At 38.2% G+C, this 22,027-nt stretch overlaps 1 protein-coding gene across 6 annotated transcripts in view; it reads right to left on the bottom strand.

Annotated features, from left to right (window-relative positions):
* The window catches only part of ENOX1 (ecto-NOX disulfide-thiol exchanger 1), a 375,494-nt gene that overhangs the window by 52,325 nt on the left and 301,142 nt on the right, over positions 1-22,027 (bottom strand). For all 6 annotated transcript variants that reach the window (XM_061374279.1, XM_061374278.1, XM_061374274.1 and 3 more), the window contains exons 10-11: positions 15,819-15,925; positions 12,392-12,509 (exon numbers count right to left, since the gene is read on the bottom strand). In XM_061374279.1, coding sequence (XP_061230263.1) covers positions 12,392-12,509; positions 15,819-15,925 — 225 coding nt within the window. The remainder of the gene's footprint in view (positions 1-12,391; positions 12,510-15,818; positions 15,926-22,027) is intronic.

Raw genomic sequence — 22,027 nt, 5'->3', positions numbered from 1 at the left:
ACCAGTTACGTTCATGATGATACCAGATGTTCAAATTGAATACTCATGAGAATTATTTTCAGGCTTCCTATTCACATAAAACTTGCTGGCAAACAATTAGTAAGTGGCAGTATGCTAAAAAAATAAAAATAAAAAAAGAAGAGGAAGAAAAAAACAAAAAGAAAAAGAAGTTGCACAATCATTTAACTGTAATTTTATCAATTCCATCCAGTACAGATGGATGTAACATTTGAGAAACCAAAGCATCTCTCTGAACAGGGATTTTCTTAGTTTTCAAACCTTCCTCCTGCCTAGCAGACCAACAATAGCACTGTTCTTTCCTAGGTTTACTACACACGCGGCTTAGCAGTAATTTATGAAGGCTTATTATTTGTTGTGTAATGAAGCATATCTCTTTGCAAATAGCAAAGAAGGTGGAGGGAAAGGGAGGGCAGATGACAGCCCAGCTGGGCCTGGTAACAAAAGTAGCATGCAAACGCTGGCTCTGCAGTGGACTAAGAATGCCCCAGAGAGCAGCACTTCCAACTCCTGTGGTGTTATGATGAGTCTCATGATATCTGACATTTTATTTAAAGGCCTAGAGCAATAATTAACTAAAAACTTCCTTTAAGTTTCTGGACAAGTAGCTTCCAAACTTTCTAGACAGTGGATCAGTACCAGCTTTCCATGTTTTGTCATGGTCTCACAAACTCCAACGTTTAATTAAAAACACTAACAAGGCAATTTAACCTCAGCGTTTCAGCCAGTCCTAGGAATAAGATGCAGATTACTTACTACAGTCTTATAAATGATCATTGACTCAGAAGCTCAGTTTGGGATCACTGAGCTAGACCTCATGGCTGCATAAAACCACTCAAACAGCAAAAACACTTTCTCTAAAGGGCTCAAAACCAAGAAGGCTAATTTTCCATGTAAAGCCAATCTTTCTAGCCTTCTTTTCATATTTTCCTGTCTTTTACCTTTGTACTGTTTATGTTCAGTTTACTTCCTCCTTGAGCTCCAAACACGTAAGTCCATCTCTTTGTTCATTTGTAATTCTCACTTGCCTGACATTTCCAGATGTTTCTCACTTTTGTCACTCATACTTATTTTGCAGCATGTTCTCCAGTCCCCTCTTACCCAGTTCTGTCCCAGATAAATTTCAGCATTAAGTGTTTTGGCCTTTTTCTACAAAGATGTCACATCAAATTACTGAAATGCATATTTAGAATTTGGAAGAGATCACTTAGTTACAATAATATCAAAGCCTGTCACATTTTAGTTCTATTTTACTTGACAGCATCTCTTTGGAGAACAGGAATCTACATAGTTTGTAAATGGTATTTTGACAGTTGCTAGTTAATCTGTCCCATTGAGAACAGTTTCTCCAGGTCACCTCTTTAAAGCAAAGGGCCCTTTTCCTCTCTCCTTTTTGGGCTGCATTTCTTTTACCACCACCCATGACACCACCACCCAACTTGGCATGTGCATAGGGTGAGACAGGAGAGGGAAAAGTTGGCTCTGCACAGACAACAGTTACGTTGGTTGTGGCACTTGCCTTTACTGCTTGGCTCTCCTCTTGAACTAGGGACATAGGAATCAAACTATCATAAGAAAATATAGGGGTATAACTGACCCAAAATAGCAGTTCTCAGGTATTTTCAAAATTCAGTAAAAATCACACCTGTTCACTTTTCAAAACTATTTGGTTTGTGATGAAGAGAATTTTTTGGATACTTTATGTTTACCAATAACTGCTGCCTCAGTTAAATATAATTAATCAAGTACTGAATCTCTTTAAAAGCTTCTGCTTTCTTACCTAATTGATAAATAGAACTGTTACTTACAGAGACTGCACTTTAGAGATGCCAGCAAAGAAGTTACCTTTTCCTTTAGTCAATGACATTAAAAAAAATGACTTTATTCCTTTAACACTAAAAGGGAACAGAGGAGATTTTAGTCTTGAGGGAGAAGGAATATGTTTACTCAAGTAAGAAAAGTGCTGGTTACTGGTGAGATGCCAAGTGGCATTGATGACCCTCTGCCACATCAGTAGTGGAATAATGCTACTTGTATTAATGGTACTTTGCAATTGAGGGTACAGACATTTGAACTCTGCATAGCACAAGAGATGATGATGAATGTTCAGTGTTTCATATATGTTACATTATTCTTATGTATATTGCATAAACGGATTGTATGTATGTGTGTATACATGATACCTAAATTACTAAGGATATTCAAACTTTACTGTATAGACATCTGTGTAGGTAGGTTACTGATGGTTATTTCTTAGGAGTCAAAGTAATTGCTATATTTTTATTCAGACAAAGAATAAACACTGGCATTTACAAAATGCATGGCTGCATTGCTGCTGTTGGCATTCAAACTGCATTCACGCCCAGCATCACTGCATCAACTTGAAAAAGAAGAATCTGTAGGGCTTATAAATATGAAGAAACTGTCATTGCTACTTGGAAACAAACCTGACAGTCTGCACATGAATCCTTCAATTCGTCACTTTCATTAGGGAAGAAAGGGCTAATCTGAGTGTTTTAAGTGACTATGGTGGCTTGAATTATTTTGATTATAATAGGCAAATATTGTTTGTAGACAAACTGCTTTCTATAAATGTGAGGATAAATCACTTTTGTACACAATTCTATTGCACCTTAAATTGCAGGAGAGCATTATTCCACCTATCTCTTTGACTTTGTACTGAATTGGATGGATGAGCTAATTTTTCTTTTAAAATTGTGCATAATACTGAAATACTTGCTCAGTTACTTTGGCCTTATATAAGAATAGTTCTTAAATAGGGGAACATGCTTTTACTCCTTTCAAAGGCATAAGCACCACTCTCACTACTGCGAGGGTGGTGATGCACTGGAACTGGCTGCCCAAGGAAGCTGTGAATGCTCCATCCCTGGCAGTGTTTAAGGCCAGGCTGAATGAGGCTTTGAGCAACCTGGTCTATTAGAAGTTGTCCATGCCTATGGCAGGGAGGTTGGAACCAGATGATCTTAAGGTCCTTTCTCACACAAACCATTCTGTGATTCTGTGAATCTATGATCACATGAAGCTCCTATTTCTTGACTCTCAAATTCAGAGACAGCATATCTTGATCCATTTATCCGTTATGTGAATGGAAAGGTGTCCAGAAGAGCTGTATGTGCAAGCAAAAACATTCTTTTCTCCCCTGCATCCTGTCTCCAGCATATTCAGCATCTGCACAGATAGATCACTGTGCTTCTCCACAATTTAACATGTTCTGTAGGTACTTTTTCAGCTAGCAAAAAAGATAGTGTGTTGCAAACTTGCAGATGACAGGGTTCTACAGACCTTAGTGGTGCTTCCAGACTCTTCAGAGACAGACAATTTATTGCAATTTGCAAAACGTGTGTAACTTTGAAGAGATAACTGTAAAAAATGCCTTGTAACAGACTTTCTAGTTAAGCCACTGCTTTTAGGACTTTGTATCTGTGGGTGTTGAGCAGAAGGTGAGTGCAAACACTCCAAGCAGCAGGCAGTAGCTTGTGGGATCAAGGTCTAACAGCACAGTCATCTCAAAACCTATCAACAAAACATGATGAGACAGATGACTACCTGATAATAGACATAGGGAGAGCTATTGCTTTTTATCATGTCTTTCCTCAACTATTAAAAGTGCTTCGTTGCCTCCAGAGCTTGGATATTCAAGAGGGAAAACAGTTTATACCTAACGCATGAGAAAGATGCAATGAAGAAACTGGTGTTGTGTTTTAGCAACCACTCAAATCTCTTCAGAAAGATCTCTGGTTGACATGTGAGGTGGTCAGTTGGCAGTTGTAGAAGCAGCTGAGCAATCGCTGGATACAAGTGCTGTAAAGGCATGCTTGGCATGGTTGCAATGAAACTTGCAATGAAAAATATGTGGAGGGCTGAATAAACAAAAATGTTGCAACTATTTTGCCCATTGAAAGGCAAAAATCCCAAGCCGACCAAACAAAACAATTAGAACTTGCAATTAAAACAAAAACAACCCCCTTTTAACACAGAAAAAAACCAAATTTTCCTTCTTTAGAGTTCTGTATGCTGGTGTTGAAGGAGACACATGGTAGAGTTAGTAGAGAAATTGAATAAAAAGTTATGATTTTGGTATGGTACCTAGTTCTTGAGTCTGTCAGTTCATATCCTAGAGTATTGCTCTTTGTTTTCTCTCTGCCATGAATCTAAACCCAAATAAGACTAAAAGGAGATTACGCACCTCCAAGCAACTTTGAATTCATTTGGTTTTCAACTTTATGGACTGAATCCTTTAATATGTTGGTCACAAAAATGCTATCTATGGATATGTGTCATTAGTAGGAAGCTTATTTTCTTGAGATAGCTTTTAAGCCAAAACCAAAGAGCAGGACATCATGAAATGCCTCTGAATATAAGATTAATTCTCCAAAGTAAACCAGCATCACTAACTCATAGTTTTGGGAACTTCTATGGCCATGCAGCTTCGAGAATGAGCCATGCTGGGTGTGTTTTTAAATCCTGGCATGCCATCACATGACAGAGTGGCAGTCAGGTGGACACACAATGAGAAGCTGCATACTTTGAAAAGATAGCTTGTAATGCTTTGAAAACTTCAGCCAGCCTTGCACTGCTCATGACATAAGGATGCTTCCCAAACCAGCAATAATAAGTTTAGAAGCTTGTACTGATGTTGGAAAAGGATCTGCTTTCTGATCATTATCTCCTCTGACACTTTAGCAATGGCTGATGTTTCTTGGATTTAACAGTGGATAAGAAGGTACCTATATCTCCACCTTAAACAATATCTCTAAGTTCCTCTAATGTGCTGGTGTGAAAAGGGTTTCTAAAAACAACAGGGCATGAAGGGCAGCATAATTAAAAAAAACCTAAACTCAAAAGCTTAGTTTAAATGATAATAGAAATGGTCTTTCATTGGAGGTCAGAAATAGGGTTTAGGCTGAAACCACTCTTGAAGGAATATGTTCTTTATCCTCTGTTGAGAATCAACTGTCTTCACTGTTATAAATAGGGTTCATCCTCTTGAAGTCTAAATATGAGAGTAAGAGCTCAAAAGCTTTATGTTGGAGAGGGCACTATAAGGAAGGTCACTTTATAGAAAGTATGAAGTGTAATTTGGAGAAGAATGCTAGTACCAGCTATATCAGATTGTGAGGAAGCCGAAAACAGCATATGTTCTAATATTGTCTTTTATTGATTTTGCTGCCAACATCCCACTTCAACAATGTTACAGCCGCACTTCAGGATCCTTAATGGAGGGGGATGGAGAAAATCAATATACAGAGCTTGCTTCTGCTCCTGTTGAAGTCAATGCAAGTTTCATTATTAACTGCAATGAGCACAGGACAGAGTTCAGCCTATTTTGTCACTTTGTGTTTATCTTTTCTTTCCATTTTTATTTAACCTCCTAAGGGGCAATGCGTACTGTTATCCTCTGTTTTAGAAAAGCCCCATTTAAATAGAGCAATTGCCTACCAAACTGCAAGTCTACACATTCAGAAATGATGCCTTGCTTTATGAATCCTAATGAAAAATTATAGCCTGTATTCTGAACTGGGAAAGTTACAATAAAATACATAGGATTTGACATAAATTCTAATAATAAAATCATTTCTTGCTTAAAAATATTTTCATTCAGATATGAAGTAAATAAAAACAGTTTACCTTTCACTGAATTGCAAAATACTGCTTTCAATGTGCATTGTTTGCTCTGTTACAAATAGAGGGGATGCACCCAAACTTCTCTTCACTACTATTTTAATGTTATTTACACAAAATGAAATATGCAAAAATTATCTCAAAAAATTATAAGGAATATTCCAACAACATGCTGTTAATTTTGTTCTAGCATGAATGCAAAACATATTTTAACATGCTGTCAAAATGAGATACTGAGAATGTCAATAAAATGACACTAAAATAAATGTAAATTTAGATTGCTGTCACAAGTGGCTTCTTGGTTTTGTGAAGATGTTAGGTTGCTATAGCATTTTCCATAGCGACTTTGCATCTTATTACATAAATAATCCCTCAGTGTCCTTAAAGCTTACTAAAACCAGGATTAAATCTATTCTCATATGTAATGATCCTGCATAAAACCTTATCAGTATGAAATACCCAGAAAATGTGATAAAATGTAATCTAGGTAATAGTATTTCCGGCAGTTGAAAAGCATCAAAGCGCAACAGACTTGTTTTGCAGTAAACAGGACATCCTCCTAAAACCCATACTAGAAAAATGCCTTTGAAGTGTCTGCTTCCTCTAAAAATTAAAAGTTAGGTTAACCTCTTCACTGCTGTGTCTACAGCACCAGCACAGACCTCCACCCCAAAGCCGATGTGTTGTGCGTGACCCAGAGGAACTGGCCTAGTACCTGAGAGAGAACAAGGCTGCTTTTATTCCCCAGGGAAGACAGGCTTGGCATCTACCTTCAGCCCTGATTCATCAAGGCATTTCTGCTAAATCCAGCTGCACAAGAAGCATTATTAGAGCCAAACAGACTTAAAACCGGGGCCATAAAATTAGGTCCCTGCCTATATGCATCCTGAATTTCAGCCTATTTTTGTAAAAGCTGTGGGAAAAATGGAATGCATTTTAAGGCACAAAATTGGAGTCTGCCTGATGATAGCAGCTGGGAACTGGCATGCTGTGAAAGACACTAGAGCGGAGTTTTCCTGGTGGAGAGAGAATAATCATCTTGTGCTGCTTTCTAGTGATCACCCCTGATGGTCCTAGGGAGAAAAGCTGATTGTCTTCTGTGTCCGGAGCATTTCCATTCGAAGAGAAGTTACTTCACTCAAATAGCTCAAAGGGATTGTTCAGCTGTCTTCTCAGGCCAGACAGGGAACTGTGTCAGTACAGTGGCAATTCAGAGCTCCAGATTTTAAAAATGTTCTTTTCTTCGAGATTGCTTATAAAACCTGGCTAATAGCTTCTGTTAACAGGGTTTATTTTCCTCTACATATGCCTTTATATGTTTATTACTGCAGGGTTGATTACGATACCAGCTGCTGATGGCTTTGAAATGGAATTGATTTATTTAGGAAAAGATCATGTTAGCCCATTAATTTCTAAAGTAAACAATTTTTTTTAATTATGGACTTATTAAATATCAGCATCATTTTCACAAAATCTGATGCTGAAAAGCTATGAGATGGAAAGGTAATGACAGAAAAATAAATCAGACTTGTGTTTAAAACAGAATCTTCCAAAATGCCAAAAGATTAGACTTACAAGAAAGGAAGGGAGAAATATCTGATCCCTGGGTTCAGGAGGAAGAAGAAGATCTGACATGAGATCTGTCCATTGGAAGAAAAGGAAGAGCAGAGCTCAGCTCCCCACAGCTGGGACTCAGCAATTTCTATTCAAAGTTGTAACAAGCTATATAAAGCTTTCCTACCAGTACAATCCAGCTACAAAACACAATTTCCATTCCATGTGTGCATCTCTGCATTCACACAAGCCTTGGAGAAAGAAAAAAGATGACTGAATTTCAGAGAAAAGATGAATAAGCATCACACAGATGACTTTGGTGTTGTTTCAGGCTTTTCTTGAAGACTTGCTGGCTTGCAACTTTCAAGATAGACTTGTGAACAATATCACAAAGGCTGTTTTATGCTGTGTGCACCAGGATGCATTTTTACAAGGACTTAAAGTCTTCAGTGAGAGGGACTGCCTGCTATTCAGCCTATCTCCTACGGCAAGCTGATGCTGCAGGCAGGACAGATCAGTTCAGAAGAGCATTGAAGATCCAGGGTACTGTTCAAGACAGAAAAAGCTTCATTATTCAAATTTGGCACCTACTTTAGTTATGTTTGAAAATCCTGCCATAGAGGGTATCTTTCCTGACTTGGAAAGTATACCTATCTTACATGTTCAAACTGGGCTTTCACTACATAACTTGCGGTGTATTATTTGAATGCAGTTCCTAAGATGTTATGTTGCTTCATCACAGGTAATACTGTGGTGGTAAAATCCTCCAGAGGCCCAGTGAGTAGGGTACTGCAATCTGTTGAGCTGGAGAGAGCTCTATACAAAGGTGCTTATGTTCCACATGGACAGAAGAGGCAGTGGCTGAATGAAAGGAAGCATCCTTGTCTCCATTTGATAGTAGGGAACTGAGATAACACAAATTAACAGATTAGTCCAGGCAGGGGATACACAGAAGAGATCGGATTTGGCCCAGAGCTCTGGGATCCCAGTCAAAAGCCTTAAACATACGACTATCCTTCTTCCTGTGTTCTTCTGCAAGCACTGTGCATTTCCTTCTTTTCCACGGTGCCAGCCTCAGTCTCCCATTGAAGCTGGAGCTGCTAGAGTTAATAGCACAGCGCTGAGAACTGCAAAAGGAAGAGATTAACCCATCTCTCTTTAAAATAAAATTACAGGTGCCTTCTAGGCATAAACCAAACTTCAGCTCTTTTCTACAATGCACAGCTTCACTTCACTAATTCTTAAAATTGCTTTGGAGGCTTTTACTTGTGGATCCTTACTCCCAGTGCCAGCAGGTGGGAAACAAAGCATCCATAAATCCTGATCATTCTGAAGATTTTTGTATATCCTTTAGACTCCAGCACTGAATCTCTTTTTTTCCCCATTGAGCTAATGCTTCAATAGCTGCACCTTGACTTTTAAATGTATTAACTGAGTTGCCAATCATCATTATTATTTTCTCGGCAATCTCCCAGCTTTCAGTGATCCTCTTGTCCCTTTCAAACTCCAAAGCCCATATTGCAGAAAAATCACTGTTTAAAGGCTGAATATTTTTGGAGAAAAAAAAAAAAATAAGAATCTAAAAGAATAGCTGATCCCACAGGTTTGATTCACTCAGTCTCAGGTCAGCCTTTTGCCAGGTTCTCCAATAATTCAAATCACCTTTAGTCTGTGAAACCAGGAGGATTTCCTATAAAGCAGGCATGTATGATAGTTCAGCCAACTTACTGGATTCCCTGGGGGGATCCTTGGAGGGTCCTTTCAGTGGTTGGAGATGTTTTCCATAAGAACAAGCAGGTAATGATGACTTCCTTCTCCTTGCAGATTCAGCTTGCACATGATAGAGTAAGGTACTAACTGTGCCTGGGGAGAATGACCTGTAAAACACCTGGAGGAGCAGAAGGTCTTCATGCAGGAGGCAATACCCCAGCCATGTAACACAGACTAGGGTGTGGAAGACAGGTTCAGAAAACTGGAAGTCCCAATTCTTATTCCTGCTGTGCCACCGAGTTGCTGATATTAGCAAATCAAGCTCATAAACAACCAGGAGAAGAGCGATTGTCAGAAGAAATATGATTTGAGTCTAGAATGGAGTGATGCACTTTGCAACAAGTCCCTCTGGAGCTGTTCTGTATTGTTATAAGCAGCAAGCCCGAATCTTGCCAAAAAAATGGCTACTAGTAGATTTCTAATACTTCAACTTGATCTCTTGCATGACTTAGTATCTTGCACAAGTTGAAGAAAAAATGCAAACTATTCTTAGCAACAGCTTTTTCATCACCCACCTAAATCCCCAGAACTTTCTGCCTACGAGGACCTCAGGTAACTGTAATGTTCCTCTGAAATCTGCAAACCAGCACTTCTAGACCGGCGTTCAGGCACTGAAGTCCTTTTCCACAGCAACCTGTTGTACCATGTTTTCAAATGCTGGAGCTAGATTCCACCTTCTCTTTTTTTCAGGATGATGAACAGGTTTCTATTCAGATATCCTAGGGGAGAGTTTTCATTCTAGCTAGTCTAGCTGTGAGGAAATGTGACACAGCACCATGCTATCCAGATGCTCATTTTCTTGTATTAGCAATAATGTAACTAAGTGAACTAGTGAAAAATGACCTGACACACCTATTGAAGCCTGCTGTTCCCTACTGTAGCTTTGGGGATGGTAACTTCCCAGGAGTCTTGTTCCCTCTGTTGAGCAGGACAGGCTGAAAAATAATATCCTCAAGAAAGCCACTAGGATGGCAGGACAGGCAGTCCAGAATTCTGGAACGATCCAAATTGATTCATCATGTCTCATTGCTTCAGCTACATTCAGATTTAGACTTTCAAGCCTTCATGTGTGCGCACTGTCCTTGAATTGAAGTGGCACAATATCTTCTTTGTGTTATACAAGCCTTGCCCTTGCCATGGTTGAGCAAATGCTTTAAGAAAAGGGGTTAAAAATAGAGAAAGTGCCAATGTTTTCCTACTGTGCAGAATAGTTTCTTAGTGAGAATAGATCCTTTAAAAGACATTCTTTGTGGAACAGAGGTTACTGTGAATACAAATAGGTACTCCAGTGAGATAAAATGGTGGTTCTGGGATGACATACTCAAAAAACAAAAAAAAAAAAAAAAAAGAAAAAAGAATAAAAGAAGGCAGCTGACACAAATAGTTTGGGGTTTGTTTCTTGTGTTTTGTTTTGGTTGCTTTTTTTTTTTTAATGATAAGAGAAGGAAGGAAAAATTACTTCTCGACACATAAAAATGAAAAAAAAAACACCCTTCTCTTACTTCCTTCTCATTTACCAAGGGTTTATACTCAATAACTTTTCTAGTTTAACTTCGAGTTTCCTCTGTTGTCAATGGAAGAAGAAACAAATGCACTTGCTTTAGTTCAGAATGTAATGTTGGAAAAAGAAAGCTATAAAATTAATTTTAGAACTGGATGACTCTATGTATGCAGCAGGCCGAATGAACTACACTAAGATCAAAATGACAATGAATGGTACAACGGACCATATGGATTCTTATTGCTACATTTTGATTCAGTATGGAATACAGTACTTGGTCTGGGACTCATTATAACACTACAAATAAACTGAAATTGTTCAGGAAGGAATGCTGTAGAAATTTCAGGTATCAAAATTTTTGATAGAAATGTCCCTTTTTGTGAAAGAAAACCAAACATGCTTTCCTATTTGTGATGTTAGAAAAAGACTGGCATAGCTGTGCCCTAAGCATGTGTATGTTAAACCTAGCTGAGCTGATAAATATGACAGTTCAAAACATCATTGTTCATCTTCTGATGTGGAGGATCTGGGTGTTTTGGGCTCTACCTTCCTGTTGTTAATTCTAATGACTTCCCTCCATAACAGTGGACACAGTCAAGGCAAAATGATTACATATTCATAAAAATCTCTGACTGCTAGCAGTGCTTTGTTTGCAGCAACCCACTGTCTTAGCTCCAAACATTCTGCTAATGGTGTCTAATTTTCCCATTCAAATCTACACAATTAGCCAAACAAAATTAAGGCTGCCTTCTACAGGTTTTATTGTGGCATTTTTCTTCCAGTGAAAGTATTAAATCTCCCCTCAAGAAAGATGTCATAGTAAAAATTTCTTTACTAGAATGACACTCCTTCCTTTGGTCTTTACTGCTGAAACCATTTGATCTCACACAGCATTTTGTCTCAGGAGGAGCCAAAGAGCTCTTCTGTAGGTAAGCTTGAATCCACACATTTGTGCCAACATACAAGGACTTTAAACTATCAAATGCATGAAATTCTTTCCTTTCTTAATATGGTGCCTGTATGCAAAGGAGTAAATAATTATCCTTCTCACCAGGCTCAGTTTCTTTCCACATTAATTCCCTTCTTCTTTACCTCTATAAAGCTCACTGCTGGCCAGCAGTCTCCAGTCATGCTTTGGCTACAGCTTTTGCAAATTTTGTTTCCAAAGATGAGTGACTAAACATGTAAACTCTTGCTAGCTGCTCACAACTTTATTAGACAATGACGAGAATTCAAGCAAAGCATTTGTCCAGATCATGTTATCAGTCAGTAATTTAGGCAGCTTCTGAGTCACCTCTTTCTGTCCACTCTGGATAGAAGACTATTTGTAGATGGCTGAAAAAATTGCTTTTCTTTACTCATATTGCATGCCCCCTTGTCCTTTTTTTCATGATAGCCACCTAACAAGTGTTAAATTATTACAGCATGCAGTACCATATTGTGAACCATGCACCCTTAAAAGATAATTCCACTAAACACACAGTTAATATGGTATGGTGTATTTGGGAGAGAGTTAATACAGTATTATTTATTTGTTTGTTGAAAAGAAAGGTAAGGCTTAGAGAATACTACCAAAACATAACTTCACTTGGCCTCATAATAACACATTGTTACAAGCATAGAAGGAAATACTGCCATGGAAGATTGCAGAGTGCACTAAAGAAACACAATGCTTCTAGCCAAGGGCAGAATCGGAGGATTTTCATCATTACAGATCATAGCAGGTGACAGACACCTCCTAGTGACAGCCTGCATCATTCAAATAACTAATTTATGAGGGTTTAAAATAAGATACTGTGTTATATAATCAGCTATTAATGTGTCATTTCTCATATGTAAGAGGTTTTTTCCTTTAAAAAAACAATAGTCACATATAATTGACATTATAATGGGACTTGACTTTACCTGAATCATCTACTCTCAGCTTTTTACTAGGATTGTCACCACTGTCATCATCGGACATTTCCATCTCCTCTTCCCGGCGGATTCCCATGAGCTGTTCACTGTGAGCATTTCGGAGCTCCTAAAACCCAAAATGACCTTCTGTTAGTATTAACTTCCTTAAAGTCATTATGCATTATTTAGTATCTGGTTTTAACGCTGCTCTGATTTTAATTATACATCATTTATCATTGTAATCATATTTATTTGTATATGAATATTTATAACAACAGTAGAACAGGGAATTCTTCCTGTGAAAGAACAGAGTTTATCAAAGGCAATGCTCAGGGAAAACAAAAGAGAAAGTGAGTCTCCATGTTGAGTGATCTTTAGTTCAGCTAAACATTGGAGAATGCTTTAATAGCAGGGATGGTGCTTAAAACTGTATATAAAACAGACTGATAAAAGAGATTGTCAGCTTGCTTAAGGCATGGATAATTCTTGCTTCTCTCTGCCACTTGGGGTAGGACTCACCTAGTCAAGTATAGGTGTCTCCATTAAACAAAGTCGTATTAACTACACCCTAAAAGTGCCTGGTTCTCTCTGCTGATGGTAAAAGTAGCTGAAAGCATCCAGTGCAGAGCACTCTGTATTGCAAGTGCTTAATGCTAGCCAAATGTATCACACCCTATGTTCCTATGCCCAGATCTCCTTGGATTTAAAAGACAAAGCCCCATAATGCTGTGCTGAAAATCTCTGCATCTTGATCCAAAATGTGTGCCAGTGCTGACAGCCTGGTCTCCAGGTGACAGCGTCAAGGGCAGGCAGGCAGGCTGGGACACCCTGCACATGTCACTAGGTAAATGATCAGCAGGCACGTCAGCTTTGTTGGAGTCTAGACGGTCTTTGTTCTGGGTAAAAAAGCCGGCACGGGTGTAGTGGCTGGCTTTTTAATGGCAGCGCTGAGAAGATTGAGAGGACTCTATTTTGTCCTAATAATCCTGTCAGGTGTAACATGGGGATGCTGCACTGTGATTAGTGTAGGCCTTGTCCGTCTGCAGACAGCTAATTTTTCTGCCAACAAAGAGCTTAATTCCCAAAGAGGTGGTTTGAAATCTCTGAAACAAGGCAGATTTGTGTGGAAGGAGGAGACAGCATTGAGGAGTCCAACCGCTGTTCCCTGCAATTAACAATAAGCTGTCAGAGAGGGACTGCATAAAAAAAGCAAAGGCGTTTCCCTTCCGCTGTACCCTTGCTTCATCGGCAGATCTCAAATATTCTGATAAATGTATATGTGTCCATTAATCCCAGCAAAGGCAAGGCAGCTAATTAGTGGGTGTTTTACATGAGAATAATTTCAAATTAAAAAAGAAGTGATTAAAAAGGTAAATCATCAACCAGTGTCTCATGCAATCAGAGGCACCTCTGGAAGAAATTAGTACAGCACTTCTTAATTCTTCATTGGAAAAGGCCACCTGCACTTTTTCCTGGGAAGTATACTGCATACATGAGCAGACATCCGCTTACATTTACTCCCTCTTTAGGGGATAAATGTCCTTGATGCATCAATGTCTACATTAACAGCAAAGTCAATAATCTTCCACAGAGAATGGCTGTATGTGTGAATGTTGATTTGGGTTTGAGTTTCTTCAATTCAGAAAAAAAAAGGAGATGGTGATCAGTTAATTAAACAAATTAGCAGACAATGTCACAGTTAGAAAACAGGATTTAAATCAAAGATGCTGTTTGGTACATTTCTATCTTACTTCAATCTGAAAACCAGGCATTTCTAAATATATTCTAAAATGTATTGGTTTAGTGAGAGTCTCCACATGTTTTTGAATTGTTTTAGTTGCCCTCTTCTTAGAAAAACCAAAGGCAATAACATTTGAAAAAAAATGAATAGTGAATTAATATTTCTGGAAAACTCAACTCTTGCACATTTCAGTTTACTAAAGATTTAAAAGCCAGAAAATGAATGACACACCACATCCCTTTACAAAAAGTTAGTTTAAGAAGGGATGGTCTTAACAGAATTGAAATAATCTACTAGCAGATAATATTTTCATGCTTCTCTAGAAGATAAGACAAACATCAATCCCCATCTTCCCAACTTTCAATTGAACAAAGGCTTTATCCACTACTTACATGAAATATTTGTGAGCAAAATGCAAAATACAGTTTGTACCAATAAATTATGCTAACATTTTATTTTAAGTGTCCCATTATTGTGAACTCATTTGGTATTCACCATAATAACACTGATAATAAAGAATTCATTTGGTATTCATGTGGGTGTTACAGTTAGTACCATTGGTATTCAACTGTAATTTAGCATTAGTTAATGGGCACTTAAAATGTTACCCAAATGATTTATATCGCAGCACTTTAGTGTTTCTCAAACTAAGCGTACAACACTTCTTTTACAAGTGTACTACAAAATAATTAAATAAGTGCACCTTACCTTCTAAAGTTTTTACTCTGAGACAGAGAAAATCATTTAGAGGACTGTGATACTAATAATTAACATACTGTATTACATGAAAATAAACCAAGTGTATGTAAGTTGCTCATATTAAAAAGAAACAAAATAAAGGAAGAAGAAAGAAAGAAAGCAAAGACAGCGGTACTTACTTTGTAAAATACAGGCTCATAGCGTATATACTGAATTAAAAACGAAAGCTGGATGACCAAAACACAGGATGAGTCTAGCGCTTCCTTTGCTGCCACTCACAGCAAGGGGAGTTAGAATCCCATTTCCTCTGCTCATGCTTATGACAGTCACACATGCATGGTCCCACACTGCTAACTCTGTGTGTCATTACATTGATATTGTTTCTTTGCAAGCATAATAATACTTATAATCAATACAAGTGATGTATCTACTTTTTAGAAGTTCAGCATAAAACAAATTGAAAGGAGTATGTCATTCTTCTGGACTTAATATGCTTAAGTCATTACTTAGGAAAGAAATTATCTATTTTATTTTCAGGCAAAGTCATCTTATAATGACCATATAATGGCACAATGTGAAAAAAAAATCAGTACTACAGAATATTTCTTTTAAAAACAGATCATGATGACTCCTAAAATGATACTTTTCAGAAATAATTCTTAATTCTATCCTTGGTTGAAAATATTGTTCCTAATTTCAGTACAGCAGTTCATTATTTGAGGTAGTAAACATAATCCTCCAATGATTTACCGAATTTTGCATGAAAAATAAAAGCACATTGCTCTCTGTCTTAGTGCTATTTAATGACTATTACCATAATGAGAGCAATGGGAGAAATTCATACTGTAGATGATATTGTCTAACGGCCAGTTGATTAACAGCTAAAACGGTAGCCATAAATATTGCTGAATAAACTATATCCAGCTACAATCACACTCGTTCTGTGTCAATCCAGCTGTGAGATGATGGGTAGAAAGTAATAATAAAATCACCAACCTCAGAATGCTTTCGCCAAATGTCTATGTTCTTTCGCTGGGCTTTCGAGAAATGGTCCCAAGCTTTTTGTCTGGTAGAAGCGTTGAAAACGGCGACAATCTGCTCAACTTTGGTGAACAAGGAAGTCAAACAAGACAAGCAATTTATGTTGTGATCACTATAGAGAAGCAAAGCAAAGACACTAGGAGTCTATGGATGATGTCATTACTGAAACAACATCATCAATATCCATCCAATGATGTGTCTTTTGTACTTACATTTTATCAATGTTGGAGATGTCTCCCTTCAAGTCTGTCTCCATAACTTTAGTCTATACAACTTCTAACTATGTACCACAAATCGCACATGCAGCTGCTCCCCCGTGATGTCGGCTACAGCTCTCTGTGCAGCCACATGCTTTTGCGTGTGTGCCTATAGGTGTGTGACTACAGATATGACACTCGAGGCATAAACCTGACACATGTTCCCCTGAGGCAGCTGTGTACAGATGTGCAGGCTATACAAACCAAAGCGTGAAAGACAAGCAGGATCTGCTTTGATGGATGACTAGCTGATAGTGGGAATTTGTCAGCAGATGGGAAGGGCTAAACCACACATTAATGCTGCATCCTATAACTGCATCTGCTGCTTCTCTTTTATGTAATATAAATGGGCTCACCTGTGGTAGATCATTCTGTCCTGTGTCCATGGCCTATGTATTTTTATGTACATGAACAGTCTCAATTTTTGCATATAAGATGAAGAAGAGATGTGAAATGAGCTTCCTTCATTCAGCTCTAATGAATTTGTTCTGAAGCCAGAAATCAATATTTAGGTCAATTATCTAGGACAATTCAGATCCTTAAGTTTTTAGCTACTCATTCATTGTAGTTCAGAAGCCTTTATCTCAACACTCTTTTCTTTCTCTTTGCATCAGCTACAAGAAATGTTGAGCTTCTACAGGAGTGGCCTGCCTCAAAATGATTTGACCAAGATGCAAGTTGCCTTGGTCCCAGCACAATTAACTGAAGGATCACCAAGAAAACCAGATTTTCTACAAATGACTTGGGCTGTCCTCCTGAGTAAAAAAACCGTGCTGTCAAACCGAAAAATGCTTCAACCCTTTGACAAGATTCTTGGACATTTATCTCTTTAGATTGTTGGGCTGAAACGATGTCCACTGTTTTGTAAAGCTGCAGCTTGCAGCACCTCCCTCCTCCCATTGAGAAATGGCATCAGGAGTGCCGTAACGCTCCCTGATCTAGTCTCTCATCATCAAGTTGATCGACAGCTGTTTCCCCTCAACTCATAGATGTAGAGGATCTTACATACATAACAAACTATCTAGCTTTCAAAAAATGGTGAGCTCACTTAGAAAGTCAGTTACGTATCTTTTATCTCTAGTCCTGAAAGTTTACCTCACTTACTTGAATAGGAGCACAATCCTGTTCTGCTTTTTACCCCTTTTCAGGTTGCTTTCAAATTCAGGAAGATTACAACATTTTGAGACATGTATGGAAGCTTTTCAGTGCAATCATCAGGGCTGGTCAATTAACTTCTAAAGCCATAGAAAATAAATGTAATCCTTTAAAATTAATACTTCTATATAGTTTATATTAAAGGTTCCTCAAAACTGCTGAGGTCATCAGATCCATTTGTCTGTTCATATTTTAATAGCAGATACGATAATTTAAGTCATATCAGAAATATATCAGAACTTGCTTGGAGTGAAGGGTAGTTGTATCAAGGAAGTTATGTTGTGTATATTTATTCAATTAATTAAAAAATAATCAAAATGTTAAAGCACTCTATTATTATATGTATAGAAACTGAGGCTAGAATTTAATTACTATCATCGTGTTGGTGACCCAGGTACTCAGAAAATCTTGCTTAATTAATAATCAGTTTTTTGTTTGCAAGTGGAAGTTCAAATAGAAAAGATTCATAAGGATATGAGGAAGGGCTGGTTTGCCATTTTTCACTAATAGGTATTAATAAGATCGTCTGAATTTTTAAAAACATTTGAACTTTCAAGTGTTTAATTTACATTCTGTGAGCAGGTGCTAAGATTTACCAAAAGTCATTATCTGATCATTTCAGAAACTCTTCTCAATGGAAACACAAGCTATGAAGATGCCAAAGAGTTTTATTGCATAATTGCAGTAGACAAAGTGAGTAGCAAAAAGATCTCCTTCACTTACTTAACTTTCAGAAATGAAAAAAACCTAAAGGAGGTAGGATACTGTGAGTACTAGATGATAAAAGTCAAGACATTTAAATAAACCTTATGAAAGCAGCTAGGAATAAAAGGAAAAGGGAAATGCAGATGAGATTAATTCAGTTCATAGCAAAGACCTTAATTCAGTTCATAGCAAAGACCAACATCCCACTACTCTTTTCAGAGAAACTGTCAATGTACATACAGAAATTTCACAGCAATCTAGGTTATGAAGTGTTGCAAATATCCAGAGGTAACACCCAACATAAAAGGTCTCCAAGCTTTACAGTAGAGCAAAAAAGCAACCAATTCCAGGGCTTGACAGTACAGGAAAGTGAGTCCCTCCCCAGCATCCTTGAAAGGCCCCCTCCAGATACTGGAAGGCTGCTATGAGGTCTTCTCCAGGCTGAACAGCCCCAATTTTCTCACTCTATCTTCATACGGGAGGTGCTCCAGCCCCCTGATCATTCTCGTGGCCCTCCTCTGGACTTGTTCCAACAGATCCATGTCCTTTTTATGTTGAGCACACCAGAACTGCACACAATACTGCAGATGAGGTCTCATGAGAGCAGAGTAGAGGGGCAGGATCACCTCCTTTGACCTGCTGGTCACGCTCCTCTTGATGCAGCCCAGGAAACAATTGGCTTTCTGGGCTGCAAGCGCACACTGCCAGATCATGTTCAGTTTCTCATCGACCAGCACCCCCAAGTCCTACTCCACAGGGCTGCTCTGAATCTCTTCTCTGCCCAGCCTGTAGCTGTGCCTGGGATTGCTCCGACCCACGTGTAGGACCTTGCACTTGGCATGGTTAAACTTCATGAGGTTGGCATCAGCCCACCTCACAAGCGTGTCAAGGTCCCTCTGGATGGCATTCCTTCCCTCCACTGTATCAAACGAACCACACAGCTTGGTATGAGCAGCAAACTTGCTGAGGGCGCACTCAATCCCACTGTCCATGTCAGTGACAAAGATGTTGAACAAGACCGGTCCCAACACCGATCCCTGAGGGACACCACTCGTTACTGGTCTCCAGCTGGACATTGAGCCATTGACCACAGCTCTTTGTGTATGGCCATTCAGCCAGTTCTTTATCCACTGAGTGGTCCACCTATCAAATTGATGTCTCTCCAATATAAACCTGTTCTGCCAGTTCACATTTGTTCACAGGCTAAGTCATGTTTCATTGAGTCATTTTTCTCCCACAGACACCTTGGAAGCCTAAAGCTGTGCTCTGTGTAATTGGGAGAAATGACATAAGTACCCACCTCTGATCAGGATCAAATTTGTGTGGGTATGTGATCCAGCAGCACACAGCCCATAAGAATGGCAGACTTATCCCTAAGGGGAAGCTTTATATATAGGAGTTTATATTAGCTCAGAAACTCTCCAGTTAACTAATTTTTAACTCCATATCTAATTAAGATTTGTCCAAAGAGAGGCTCCAGATTTTGGGCTGATATCTGCAGAATCTGAGTGAAACGGTTGTTCCTGGTCTCACTGCTGACTGTGACTTTCAGGCTATTTCCTGACCTCCAGAAAGACATTTCTAAAATGACATATAACAGATTATACCTATCTCACTATGGCACCTTGAACCCTAGAATGCACTGCACTATCAACTGTGACTGGTAAGTAGAATTATTAAGGAATATGAAATATTCATTGTCAAACATCTGTTGGCAAGTTCTATGCTATATCAAATTTTCATTGACCACATGCAAAGCTGCTTCCTTACTAAATTAGAGCTCAAAAACCTTCAGTGTTCTGGAAGAGTCTGTACCATGTCATTGCTTTTCCTATCAATATAACTTACAGGATGTAAATAACTACAACTCTCCTAATGACTTATTCTGCAGCTGGTAATTTATGTGTCATGTTTCAGAGAAAGGATTACTATCTAATTTTTTTTTACTGAGTTATAAATAAATAAAAAGACCCAAACAACTAAGCCAAGGGTGACTTGCAAAACATTTAACAAATGCGGTATAACTACAATACACTTTTTTAGGGGTGCCACTCATAGTAAAGCATATTAAAGGAAAGTTTAAACCTCCGTTTCTGCTGCTATAAAACATGTTACCAGAGTAGGGTATTGTTATTAAGTATAAATGTAAAACCAACCAGAAAAACTAGGAAGAACAACAACAACAACAACAAAAATCCCTTAAATGATGCTTGCAGAAGTTGCATACAAGATTGGATTAAAGGGGAAACTAGAATATCTCCAGGGCAAGAGAATATTTGATACAGGATATTTGAAAATGATAATACCAGGGAAGAACAGAAATAAATGAAAACCAAATTATAGCCTCATCTGTAGATAAATAGGTAGAGAGAACACTTTTACCCTCCATTACATTTATCAAGTAGGCTATTTTAAATACATGATTGAGTGAAGGCTGAAATTTCTCCTTGGGTTCAGGAGACAAGATATACTCAATTTTTCCTTTGCTTATTACATTATCAGCTGCTATCCATACATGATTATTTTTAATTTCTTGTAATGATAACACCAGCAACCAAATATTTTATAATGCCTCACAATACAAAAGACACTAAATAGAAACTGAAACACAATGTATTAAAATAAAAACAAAAGTCTTCATTGGAAGGTAAAATAACAAGATTTCATGTAGAATTTCACTCCAAATTTCATCAATTAGGCATATGGAATGAAAAGGGTTTTGCACTATATTACTGTAAGTGCAAGAGTAGAATATATGGCAATTTAGCTCAGAAAAATTCTGTGAGAGTGCGACAGTTGACATGCAGGGTAAAAGAAAAATTCCACCCATAAAATTACAGTGTAAAGGAAACTGTTACAGTAAATGTATAGCATGTTTTTCAAATATAGATTCACAGCACAGATAGGATATAGAGTTGGCGTGGTTTGGGTCAGAAGCCTTGCTGCTGAATTCTGACTAAGCTGGAGTCTGCCAATTGATTTGGCTCCAAGCCCAGCAAACCAAGGAATTACAGTAGTCAAGGCTAGATGCTGTAAGTGAATGAATTAGAGTCTCCAGGTCAGTTTTGGGTAGGAAAAAGAATATTTCTGGCAACAGTCCTGGAAGGCATTTGGTGACATACTGAACAGAACCTAGCATTAAGTCCAAGGCTAAAATTGCACATACGCAAATGACATGTGACATCAATAAGAAAAACAGTCGACAGATTGCACAGTAATGAAAGAAAAATATGGGGTTTTTTTTATTAACCTGGGACAAACCCTCAGTGTTTCGGTTATGATACTGTTTATTTTCAGAAAAGAATTTGCCTTTCACACATTAACAGCTGAAAACCTGCAGCCCCTTCCTGTTACCCAACTCACATGACACAGAGGGAGAAACAGACGTGATTGCCATTGACTGGCAAGAGTAGGAAAACAAAAAAGTTGGAAATGTCACCCTGGACAAGGCTGCAGATATTGCAAGGGATGGGTCCTAAAGTAAAGCATACTTCTTTGGTCATCAGCTGTGTACGTAAGCAAACACCGTTATAGATTTGTTCAGTGAAGACAGATTTTGACAGCTACACAGAATGGCTCATCTGCCACAAATAAATGGCATCCTTGATTGGTTTGGTTTTGTAGGAGTTCTGTGTTTGGATTTTTTGTTCCTTTGTTTGTTTTAATCAAAACAAAAAAGCAACACAGAATTAAATCCATGGGTATTAAAAAGAAGGTGAATTGTGACTGCAACTTCATCAGAGAAAAGGAGGCTGTTTGGTCTACTTGCTGTCTAGGTGGCTGTAGGTTCCTTAAGACGAAATCTTAAGACATAGCATGGCAAAGGAGAAAACTACAAGACTTTTCAATTATATCCCCAAATTCTACCTTTTTGGACAGACCAAGAGAACAGTACCTCCAGTGATTTATCTCCCAGATTGTTTTGCTGTGTAGGAAGTCAGCTTTCAAGACTACCATTCTTCAACTTGCCCTAAAGCCAACAGTGACATCTGTACTAGCAATCAAAACTAGGCAGGGATTATTCTCATTCCCAGAAACCAACTGGCA

This window comes from Neopsephotus bourkii, unplaced genomic scaffold (assembly GCF_033783945.1).
Source record: "Neopsephotus bourkii isolate Nb327-2 ecotype Australia unplaced genomic scaffold, CSIRO-AGI_Nbou_v1 NB_1637, whole genome shotgun sequence".
Classification (NCBI taxonomy): domain Eukaryota; kingdom Metazoa; phylum Chordata; class Aves; order Psittaciformes; family Psittacidae; genus Neopsephotus; species Neopsephotus bourkii.
This window is presented reverse-complemented; position numbering and strand designations above follow the sequence as displayed.